General features: G+C 43.6%; 1 protein-coding gene across 1 annotated transcript; it reads left to right on the top strand.

Moving 5' to 3' along the window:
• The first annotated feature begins 5,470 nt into the window (after positions 1-5,470).
• Positions 5,471-8,953, top strand: LOC121305624 (eukaryotic translation initiation factor 5A-1). Its single transcript, XM_041237313.1, has 5 exons — positions 5,471-5,704; positions 6,295-6,399; positions 7,271-7,402; positions 8,073-8,144; positions 8,492-8,953. Exons 1-4 carry the CDS (start codon positions 5,537-5,539, stop codon positions 8,133-8,135), a joined length of 468 nt encoding a protein of 155 aa, XP_041093247.1. The 5' UTR covers positions 5,471-5,536; the 3' UTR covers positions 8,136-8,144; positions 8,492-8,953.
• The last annotated feature ends 2,425 nt before the right edge of the window (positions 8,954-11,378 follow it).

The raw sequence follows: 11,378 nt of genomic DNA on the forward strand, positions 1-11,378 counted from the left end.
GAAGAGTCTCCTTCAGCAACATGACTAGGTAACCCATTCCATCCCCTCACCACTCTCTGTGTGAAGAAGAGTCTCCTTCAGCAACATGACTAGGTAACCCATTCCATCCCCTCACCACTCTCTGTGTGAAGAAGAGTCTCCTTCAGCAACATGACTAGGTAACCCATTCCATCCCCTCACCACTCTCTGTGTGAAGAAGAGTCTCCTTCAACAACATGACTAGGTAACCCATTCCATCCCCTCCCCACTCTCTGTGTGAAGAAGAGTCTCCTTCAGCAACATGACTAGGTAACCCATTCCATCCCCTCACCACTCTCTGTGTGAAGAAGAGTCTCCTTCAACAACATGACTAGGTAACCCATTCCATCCCCTCACCACTCTCTGTGTGAAGAAGAGTCTCCTTCAACAACATGACTAGGTAACCCATTCCATCCCCTCACCACTCTCTGTGTGAAGAAGAGTCTCCTTCAGCAACATGACTAGGTAACCCATTCCATCCCCTCACCACTCTCTGTGTGAAGAAGAGTCTCCTTCAGCAACATGACTAGGGAACCCATTCCATCCCCTCACCACTCTCTGTGTGAAGACGAGTCTCCTTCAGCAACATGACTAGGGAACCCATTCCATCCCCTCCCCACACTCTGTGTGACACACACACACACACTAGGTACCCACACACACACACACACACACACACACACACACACACACACACACACACACACACACACACACACACACACACACACACACACACACACACACACACACACAGACACACACACACACACACACACACACACACACACACACACACACACACACACACACACACACACACACAACACACACACACACACACACACACACACACACACACACACACACACACACACACACACACACACACACACACACACACACACACACACACACAGACACGCACACACACACACAGAGGGAGTCAATGGCTGAGCTGGGATTGAACCGACACGGTGAAGAGAGACATTTAATACAGACCGCTGTCCCAACCCCAGCGGAGAGCGCTCACACAGCCGGTCGGCTGTAATAAATTAACTCCTTGGACCAAAGCCAGCTAGGGTAATAGGATTAAAGCTAGGCTCCCGTTTACCCCACACCGCCCCCGTCCCGTCCCAGATAGGTCAGGGGAGTCCGGTTGCAGGGTCTAAAATTAGCCTGCGGTTTATTTAAAAGTACAGTTCAGGCTGCGCACACTTTTGTGACAGTCTGTTACACTGGGACCTCTTCTTTCTCGCTTTCTTTCTTTCATTTATGGGCACTATTACACGATATTGCACGCCTCCCTTTAAAGGAAGACTTTTAAAATAACCTTTTTATTACCGCGTATGAGCGCTGGCAATGTTACAGCTGCGTCTCCCTCGAAGGAGAGCTAAACCCGGGACTTTGAAATTCATTCCCCGTCCTTCCTTGTGGGTTATCGCTCCTTTAAAAAGGGGTGGCCAATGATAATAATGCTATAATGCTAGTAAGAAGTGTTATTAATTTTATTTTAATCCTCGCTTAAAAGCTGCGAATATTTTACGATTACCTTATAAAAACAAAAAAGGTACTTAAATTATATATATATATATATATATTATATATATATATATATATATATATATTATATATATATATATATATATTATATATATATATATATATATATATATATATAATTATTTTAAAGTACTTTTAAATTTTTATGAGTTTTCCCTCACCCGGTTTTCAAGAAAAAAAATTAAAGTGGTTTCCCATTAATTATATCTTACTACTCCAGTATATATATATTTGAACTATGCTATTATAACTAAAGTGCATTTAAGTGTGCTGGAAATTTGTTGTGTTCTTTATTGTGCCAAAAATAAAAAAAATAAAAAACTAAAACTAAAATTTTAGTGCTTTGATAATCATGAAACTGCAAGCGCGCTCCCGACACACGCCCGTCCTCGCTACCACACAACGCAAACCGCAAATATGAATAGATAGATATATATATATACAGATATAATATGAATATATATATATATAATATATATGTATTACACAGATTGTCATTCTGGGTTTGAGTTGGACCAATGTGGACCAACAACAGTGTTATTATATCTTTAAAAAATAATAAAATCTGTCGAGTTGGCGGGAGAGAGAGAGAGAGAGCCGGCGATGCGCGTCCCCGCCCCGTCGACTCGCCTTTTCGAGTCAGGAGAGCTGAGAGGCGGCGGCGCGCCTGTGTGTTAACGGGCACCGGAGTCTCCGCGAAGCCACCGCCGCCTCACCCTGAGAGCTGACTGGGCAAGCCGCCACGAAGACACCGCCGCACAGGGTGGACAGCGGGACAGGAGCAGCAGCAGCTTCGAAGAAGAAGAACAAGCAGCCGCAACAGCGAGGAGAGAGCAGGACTAAAAGGGGGGGGGGAAGGCAAGCGGAGGTAAACGAGCGAAGAAACACAAGAAAGAAAGACAAGCGGCGGGGCTGCTTTTATTTTTTCTTTTTATTTTTTTTTATTTAAAAGAGAAAAAGAAAAAAATGCCTGCCCCACTCATTTGGCACTTTTTCTGAAACGGCGCCCCCCCTGACGGGGTGAGGTAAAAAACGGTGAAAAACTTTTATGATATCAATGACTTATTATTATTATTATTATTATTATTATTATTATTAGGACTGAGCAGGACCAGCCGTCGCGTCGGGAGCGCGCAGCGGGAGTCGCCCTCGAGGACAGGAGGGGGGAGAGGTTGCTCCAACGTTCAGAGCGGCCCTAATTAATTCCTTTTTTTTTTTTTTAAAATTGTTAAAATAACGGTTTTAGCGCGCGAGCCGGCGGTTATGTTCGGCTTCGGTTTGATCAGATTGTTTTATTCTCACAGTGTCCCGGCCAGGCGTGATTTACCGGAGAGAAATCGATCAAATTAATCAAAGAAATCGATCCATGCCTTGGTTATACAATATATGCCGTATTATAATCACTGACATGAGATATAATATTATATATATATTTGTCATGCTAGCAAATTGACTGGATACCAGCATCCATAAAAAAAAAAATATATTAATAAATCAATTATTTGAACGCTATAGCTATAAATTTGGCTAGCGTCAGCCCGTTTTGGGCTCTCTGAATCGCTGTCTCTTTTTATTTTTATTTTTTTTCCTTTTTAGCTGTGCGCTTTTTTGCACCTGCTGTTGCGGGGCGGCGACCTTCCCGCCCCCCGCCCCCCGCCACAAAATAAACCGAGACAGCCTGGGCTTGACTTGAAACAGTGTGGGCTCGACGGCAGACGAGCGATTTTTATTCCTTAAACCTTTTCATTATATTTCCATAACTCGGACTGTCACACACACACATATATATATATAATTAAATATGGGGTATATATTTCAGAGAACAGGGTGACAAAGTCTCGCTGGCGAGACACAGAAGCCAGTGTCTGTGGGTCAGGAGTGACCATAAACATTTACAAAATACGAATACATGTAGTATGCTTATTTAATCATAAAATATTTATTTATTTATTTATTTATTATTATTTGTTTTTTGTTTTTTTTTTTTTTTTTTTTTTTTTTTTTTTTTTCTGAAAAAAAAAAAAACAACTAAAACGCACAGTTTCTTAAGAAATTCATTAGCATTTTCTTTCTTTCTTTATTTTACTGAAACGCAGGGTTTCTTAAGAAATTAATTCGCATTTCAAGTTTTAGTTGCCTTTGTTAGTGAGGACTGAAGACCCGTTACCAGTAGCTAGGGTTGCACCTGGCCCCATAATTCAGGAACAATTTGGGACGGGACATGGTTTTTAAGTTGCCCTTAAACTGAAAGCAATAAACACGTGAATTGAGCTCTAAGCACTTGCTTAATTTATACCGCTTCTTAATTACCCGAATCATTGTGATAATTTTAATATTACAAAATAAAAAAAAGCATCTTGAATAAACGTGTGTAGGTTTATTCAAGATATTTATTTTTATTTTATACAAAATGATATTTCAGTTCTCAATATTTAAAATATGCTATTTATATCCTATTAATTAGTAAAAAAAAAAAAATATATATATATATATATATATATATATATATATATATATATATATATATAATATAATGTAATAATGACTTGAGATTAGAAATAATTTATTGTTGCGACTAGGTTCAGGCTGTTGGTTCTCACCGGACATAGACAACAGTCTGCCTATATAAAACATTTCAGACGGGAGAATAATTTTACTAAATGTGACCTAGTCTAAAGATGGTTCCTCATCTTTGAATTGAATATATATATTTTAAAACTATTAATAAAATAAATAAATATTGATGATGTATTTATTTATTTATTTCATTTGTTAAAAGCTATCATTGTATTGTCATGCTGCCTCAAGATAATTAATCACCAGAATCAATTTAGCGAAGGTTTAGGGCTCAGTTCACATGTTGATTTCCTTCAGTTTAAAGGCAACTTCAAAATCCTGTTCTGTCTCACAGTTTTCTGGAGTTATGAGGCCAGGTGGCAACCCTACCAGTAGCACCTCCTCAATTTTAAACCCTTTCTGAACTAGTCTATTTCGGGGTGTATTTGTAAAACGCAGGATCGTGTTTTAGATATACTCAAGCATGTTTTTTTTTTTTTTTTTTGTTATATATTTATTAAAACAGAATCGAGTTTATCTGGTTCCTGTCTATACAGCAGTGGTAAGGTAACAAAAAAAAACCAAACAAACAAAAACATCCTAGAATAAACCAATTACTGCTTAAAATAAGTTTCACACAATCGTTTTATTTGGCGAGTGATGTTTGAGTTAAAGTGATTAGCTTAACAATATTCCATCAAAGTGATCTTTTTGTGCACTTCCGTTCCTTATGTACGTTTCAAATGTGCAGTTTTGAAAGTAACAAACGATATAATAATATATATGTATTTATTTATTTATTGTATAAACACTTTTTTTATGGAGATTGCATTTTAATAAGATTATATATAATATAGCAGAAGGAGGTGAGGTGACTTGCTCAGGGTCACACACAGTGAGTCAGTGGCTGAGCCCTCTTCTTTGACCCCTGGCCACCAATGACCACCTAAATCACTGGGAACATTAAAGAACAGTTATATTATAGAGATGGAAATAAGACTCCTGTTGCACAGCAGTGTCGCCCAGTCCAGGTTTTACTACCAGCTTGATCAGTCCCCAGTGTGTCTAGGCAACAAGCTCAGGCATGTCTTATTATTAAACTCCTAGTAAATCCTGGACTGGATCACACTGCTGTGCAACAGGAGCTTTATTTCCATTGCTGTCTTCAGTGAGATCTCCCTAGTTAGGATGAATAGCGTGGTGCGTCCTTCAGACAAAACAAACAAGGTCCTATTGGAAGTGACTCTGCAGCAGCAGCAGTTGTTGATGATGCAGAGTTCACCCTCCCTAGTCTCTGCGAGTCACTTTGCACTCTGCTGAATTACTCATTGATAGTGCTGACAAAGTGACTCGCTGGGGCGACTGGCCTCTCCTCTCCCCTCAGACGCAGAGAGCAGTGATGGCGGACGCAGATTTGGATTTCCAGACGGGCGATGCTGGCGCCTCGGCCACCTTCCCCATGCAGTGCTCCGCGCTGCGCAAGAACGGCTTTGTCGTGCTCAAGGGCCGGCCCTGCAAGATCGTGGAGATGAGCACCTCCAAGACTGGCAAGCACGGCCACGCCAAGGTGAGGGGGGGCTGACGCCAGGGAAGGGACTGGAGCCCGTTTGTCTGTCTGTAATGATACATGGCACTAGAGACTGAAGCCCCTGTCTGTCTGTAATGATACATGGCACTAGAGACTGAAGCCCCTGTCTGTCTGTAATGATACATGGCACTAGAGACTGAAGCCCGTCTGTCTGTAATAATGCGTGGCACTAGAGACTGAAGCCCCTGTCTGTCTGTAATGATGCATGGCACTAGAGACTGAAGCCCGTTTGATTGTCTGTTAAGGATTCAGTGAATGGGAAAATCGCTCTGCAATAAGACTCCATAGCATTTTCAGCTGCTCTCGGTTTTACTGCCAGCTTGATCAGCCACCGCAGTGTGTCTAGGTAACAGGCTAAGGTGTGTCTTCTTAAACTCCTAGTAAAACCAGGAATGGATCAAAGTGCTGTGCAGTGCAAGTCTTATTTCCCTCCCCTGGTGCCTGTCAGTCTGTGTTAACTTGAGGTTGAGAAACTGCACACGAGCTCGACAGCTGCCCCGGGATCGAGCCCTGTGCTGGCCCGTCTCCTCTGTACTCACTGCTGCTCGGTGTGGGCCGTTTCCCCGCAGGTCCACATGGTCGGGATTGACATCTTCAGTGGAAAGAAGCACGAAGACATCTGCCCTTCAACTCACAACATGGACGTGCCGAACATCAAGAGGAACGACTACCAGGTACCGGAGGAAGAGAAGCAGGCAGTGGGGCTCTAATGGTTAGAGCTGAGGAGGGACTGGGAGGGAGGGAAGCAGTGTGGCTCTAGTGGAACTGAGGAGGGACTGGAAGGGAGGGAAGCAGTGTGGCTCTAGTGGAGCTGAGGAGGGACTGGGAGGGAGGGAAGCAGTGTGGCTCTAGTGGGGCTGAGGAGGGACTGGGAGGGAGGGAAGCAGTGTGGCTGTAGTGGAGCTGAGGAGGGACTGGGAGGGAGGGAAGCAGTGTGGCTCTAGTGGAGCTGAGGAGGGACTGGGAGGGAGGGAAGCAGTGTGGCTCTAGTGGAGCTGAGGAGGGACTGGGAGGGAGGGAAGCAGTGTGGCTCTAGTGGAGCTGAGGAGGGACTGGGAGGGAGGGAAGCAGTGTGGCTCTAGTGGAGCTGAGGAGGGACTGGGAGGGAGGGAAGCAGTGTGGCTCTAGTGGAGCTGAGGAGGGACTGGGAGGGAGGGAGGCAGTGTGGCTCTAGTGGAGCTGAGGAGGGACTGGGAGGGAGGGAAGCAGTGTGGCTGTAGTGGAGCTGAGGAGGGACTGGGAGGGAGGGAGGCAGTGTGGCTCTAGTGGAGATGAGGTGGGACTGGGAGGGAGGGAGGCAGTGTGGCTGTAGTGGAGCTGAGGAGGGACTGGGAAGTAGGGAAGCAGTGTGGCTGCAGTGGGTAGAGCTGAGCAGGGACTGGGAGGGAGGGTGTATATTACTATGTGGCTGTTTTCAGTTGTGTTTTGTGAAGGGTCCACACATCTTGCTTTTGAATGCTAGTGTTCTGAGTGCATGGGTTACTGTTGATTATTCCCAGTGTGAAGCTGGCTCAGTAGCAGCGTCTCTGATTGCCCCCCCCTCAGCTGATCGGGATCCAGGACGGGTTCCTCTCTCTGCTTCAGGACAGCGGGGAGGTGCGGGAGGACCTGAGGCTGCCCGAGGGAGAGCTGGGCAAGGAGATTGAGAGCAAGTATGAGGCAGGGGAGGAGATGCTGGTGAGTAGGGCTGGATGCTGCACCCAAGTCGGTTCGTTCTTGCTTTTTCTTCCCTCCCCCACCTCCTCAGTTAATGGCAGTGGATATTTTGTTTTAGAATTGAATAGTTGAATAGTGAATCGACGCACAGTGACTCGATGCTCCCCGCCTACTGCAAATCATACAAAGGGGTTTTTTTTGTTTTGTTTTTATGGCTCCGGTATTTTCCTTCTAAAAGTTTCCTCTTGTAAAAGCACAGCAAAGTGTAGTAAAGCATTGTAAAGCTCAGAGAGGTCTGGTAAAGCACAGGGAAGCATTGTAAAGCACAGAGAGGTCTGGTAAAGCATAGGGAAGCATTGTAAAGCACAGAGAGGTGTGGTAAAGCATAGAGAAGCATTGTAAAGCACAGAGAGGTCTGGTAAAGCACAGGGAAGCATTGTAAAGCACAGAGAGGTCTGGTAAAGCATAGGGAAGCATTGTAAAGCACAGAGAAGCATTGTAAAGCACAGAGAAGCATTGTAAAGCACAGAGAGGTCTTGTAAAGCACAGGGAAGCATGGTAAAGCATAGGGAAGCATTGTAAAGCACAGAGAGGTCTGGTAAAGCACAGGGAAGCATTGTAAAGAGGAAACGGTGTGAATGGACCACAGTGACTCTTTCTAAATTCCACCTCCCTCTCCCTCTCTCTCCAGATCACTGTTCTGTCCGCTATGAATGAGGAGTGTGCTGTCGCTATCAAAGCCATGACTAAATAAACAGCACAGGTAAGCAATTTATTAAAAACCTGCGGCTTCACCTTCCAGAAGAACCTGTCATTCCGAGTTATTATTCCCAGCGGTGCCCATGGGTGTGACATCGTAACCTCTGATAGCACCTCAATAGCACAGCATTTAAAAACGCTGAATGAATTCAATGACTCAAAAGTCTTTTTCAATGTCGAAATCTTTCAACTTAACATTCAGCAGAGCTAGATCCATGACTGCCGTTGTCTGATTATTTTCTGTCTCTCTCTCGCTCTGTCTGTCTATCTGTCCATCTTCCTTCCTTCCTGACTGCCTCCTTCGCTCTCTGCCTTCCTGCCTCTCTGTGTTGCTTCCCCTCCTCGTCACAGGAGCTCAAAAGAGAAGCGCTGGATCTCAAACCGAAGACAGCAGTGAGGCTATGGTTATCGTTTTCTCGCGGGTTGTCTTGACGTTCGAGCCCCGTGGGATGAAATAATAAAAATAAAGAAATTGGCACCTCCCCCCAAAGCCACAACCCATTATATCAAGAAGCTTATGAAAGCTTGTCGGCCATTTTGGCTCTTTGTGTTGTGTAGTTAACACACAATGCCTGCTCTGTGTTTGAGCCTCAGTGGCAGCAGTTTCCTCCCCTCCTCTACCCTACCAACCTCAAACCAAGCTTGAAGAAAACAGAAAAAAAATCGATTTTGCCTGCTTTGAAATCGTTTTTAACCAGCAACGCCAGCTACTGTAACGAAACAAAACACACACGGATATACATGCAGCTCTGGCCAAAAGTTTTGCATCACCTAGAATTATAGGACTGAGACATCATAATAAATAATACTAATAATAATACTAATACTGTCTCAGTGTCTTCAATCAAATCTCACAACGGAGTTGGGGGGGGGTTTGCTAAAATCCAAATTATTGTTCTTCGATTGCTTCATTTAGGAGGAAACTGGTGAAAAATATCCACTCTTCGTGGGCTTAAAAACATTTAAAAATAGGATTTTAACAGCTAAAAAAAAAAAAAAAAAAAAAAAAAAAGCCTTTTTATGCAGGTGCGGTTGCAGGGTGGGGAATTCAATTGCAAAAGCCATTTTCAGATGGCTGCATTTGATCAGCATCAGGGTCCGCTGTATATCATGCGTGTCGTTCGACTCTGCTTCCGGGATGATAACTGAAGGCACGGGTGTTAATGTATTGAGAGGTTTTGCGTTGCCATGAAAGGAGCGACATAGAAATAGATTGATTGATCGACTGATTGAGGTTTGATTGGGTAACGCCACTGAACAGAGAAAGGACTCCACTCATGATGCAGATCTGTGGGTTCGAACAGAATCCACACCCTCAGCTTGGAGACAGAGACACATGAACAGGACGGGAGCCGCATTCACACAGAAACTCTAGAGAAGGGGCTGGAGACCTCTGGGGCAATTAAAAGAGTCTTGAATTCCACCGAAATAGCGAGGCAGTTAGGATACTGGGTTTATTTTTGACAAAAGTAACAGTCAGTTTAGTGAAGCATTCAGAAATGTTTGTCATCGCTTCAAACTGGTCCCCTATATTGTTATTTTTCGTTCTGTCTACCGGAAGCCATAACAGTGCAGTAGTATTTCATGTTAGATATTTTGAAATGTTGCATTTTTCAATTTTGCTCAGTCTATGGGAAAACTACAAAGCAGTGTGGAATTCAATATGTTAACAAGGGAACATTATTCAGCAGCTTTCACTGGACTCTATGAAGCTGAGGGAGTTCATTCTATATAGAGGGGGTGCAATTCAATATGTTAACAAGGGAACATTATTCAGCAGCTTTCACTGGACTCTATGAAGCTGAGGGAGTTCATTCTATATAGAGGGGGTGCAATTCAATATGTTAACAAGGGATCATTATTCAGCAGCTTTCACTGGACTCTATGAAGCTGAGTGAGTTCATTCTATATAGAGGGGGTGCAATTCAATATGTTAACAAGGGAACATTATTCAGCAGCTTTCACTGGACTCTATGAAGCTGAGGGAGTTCATTCTATATAGAGGGGGTGGAATTCAATATGTTAACAAGGGAACATTATTCAGCAGCTTTCACTGGACTCTATGAAGCTGAGGGAGTTCATTCTATATAGAGGGGGTGCAATTCAATATGTTAACAAGGGAACATTATTCAGCAGCTTTCACTGGACTCTATGAAGCTGAGGGAGTTCATTCTATATAGAGGGGGTGCAATTCAATATGTTAACAAGGGAACATTATTCAGCAGCTTTCACTGGACTCTATGAAGCTGAATCAGTTCTTTCTGTAGAGGGCGATGCAGAAGTTGTGGTCAACGTAAATAAACATGGTGATAATGACGCTATTAACAATTACAGAATATGAATAGAAATAATTCTTACACACTTTAGCCATTGTTTTTTCCACTATTGTTTATAATTGCTTATATAGGCTATAGTCTGTCTTTATATCGATCACTTTTTCCATTGTTTAGTTTGGTTCCACTGTTGCTAATCACTTATAACTGATCCCTAAACTAAAGCGTTCTCTTACTCTTTGTTCTTGCAGCTGCGACAGCACATTACAGATTACCATAGAAAATAAATAATAATAATAACAACAACAATCACCCCAAAGTACAATTAAAGTGTTTATAATAAAGATGTCTGATAATTTTAAGGGTTTTCCAATCAGGCACAGCACATCTTTAAAATCCACCTGAGCATTAAAACCACTTCATTAGGACCTGTGTTTGCGTCCCCTCTCCGATCGGGTTGGGCGTGGCCCTGGTGGGGGGGTCTCCTGGTATACCCCGGGGTGGGGGGGCCCTTGATGACTCTGAACCAACAGTTGACTGAAGCATCAAGTCTGCCCAGCAATGCTGAGACCTGACGGCTGCTTTCAATAATGCAGCCTCCACTGAGCCAGAATGGAGTGAGGAGCAGGACAGAGACTTCTTCCACGGACGCCACAGCGATCTCAATCTGACTGCGTGAACGATTCGTCATCACTGCCCTCTGCCTGCCTCGCTGCACTCAATACTAACGAGGGAATGGATCTAGGCACCTTCCAGCGCCTTGTGGAGTCTGAGACTAGGTACAGGTCCTAATAAAGTGGCCAGGCAGTGTATAAGGCACAGTGTCAAGTAGTCAGACTAATGCTAGATTTATGAAGTGCACTCGTAAGACAACAATGCAGTTTAAAATACCATTGTGATGAAGGTCTCTCCACAAGTGAGGGAGGGTCGCTGGTGTCGATCGCGCTGATTCACCGTTCCAAGGG

The sequence above is a fragment of the Polyodon spathula genome, chromosome 44 (assembly GCF_017654505.1).
Source record: "Polyodon spathula isolate WHYD16114869_AA chromosome 44, ASM1765450v1, whole genome shotgun sequence".
NCBI classification, from domain to species: Eukaryota; Metazoa; Chordata; class Actinopteri; order Acipenseriformes; family Polyodontidae; genus Polyodon; species Polyodon spathula.

Excerpts from the sequence above, each read along its gene's own strand:
- LOC121305624 (XM_041237313.1), top strand. The coding sequence starts at position 5,537 with ATGGCGGACGCAGATTTGGATTTCCAGACGGGCGATGCTGGCGCCTCG. Across the intron at positions 5,705-6,294 it reads GCAAGCACGGCCACGCCAAG|GTCCACATGGTCGGGATTGA; the intron begins GTGAGGGGGGGC and ends GTTTCCCCGCAG. Across the intron at positions 6,400-7,270 it reads TCAAGAGGAACGACTACCAG|CTGATCGGGATCCAGGACGG; the intron begins GTACCGGAGGAA and ends CCCCCCCCTCAG.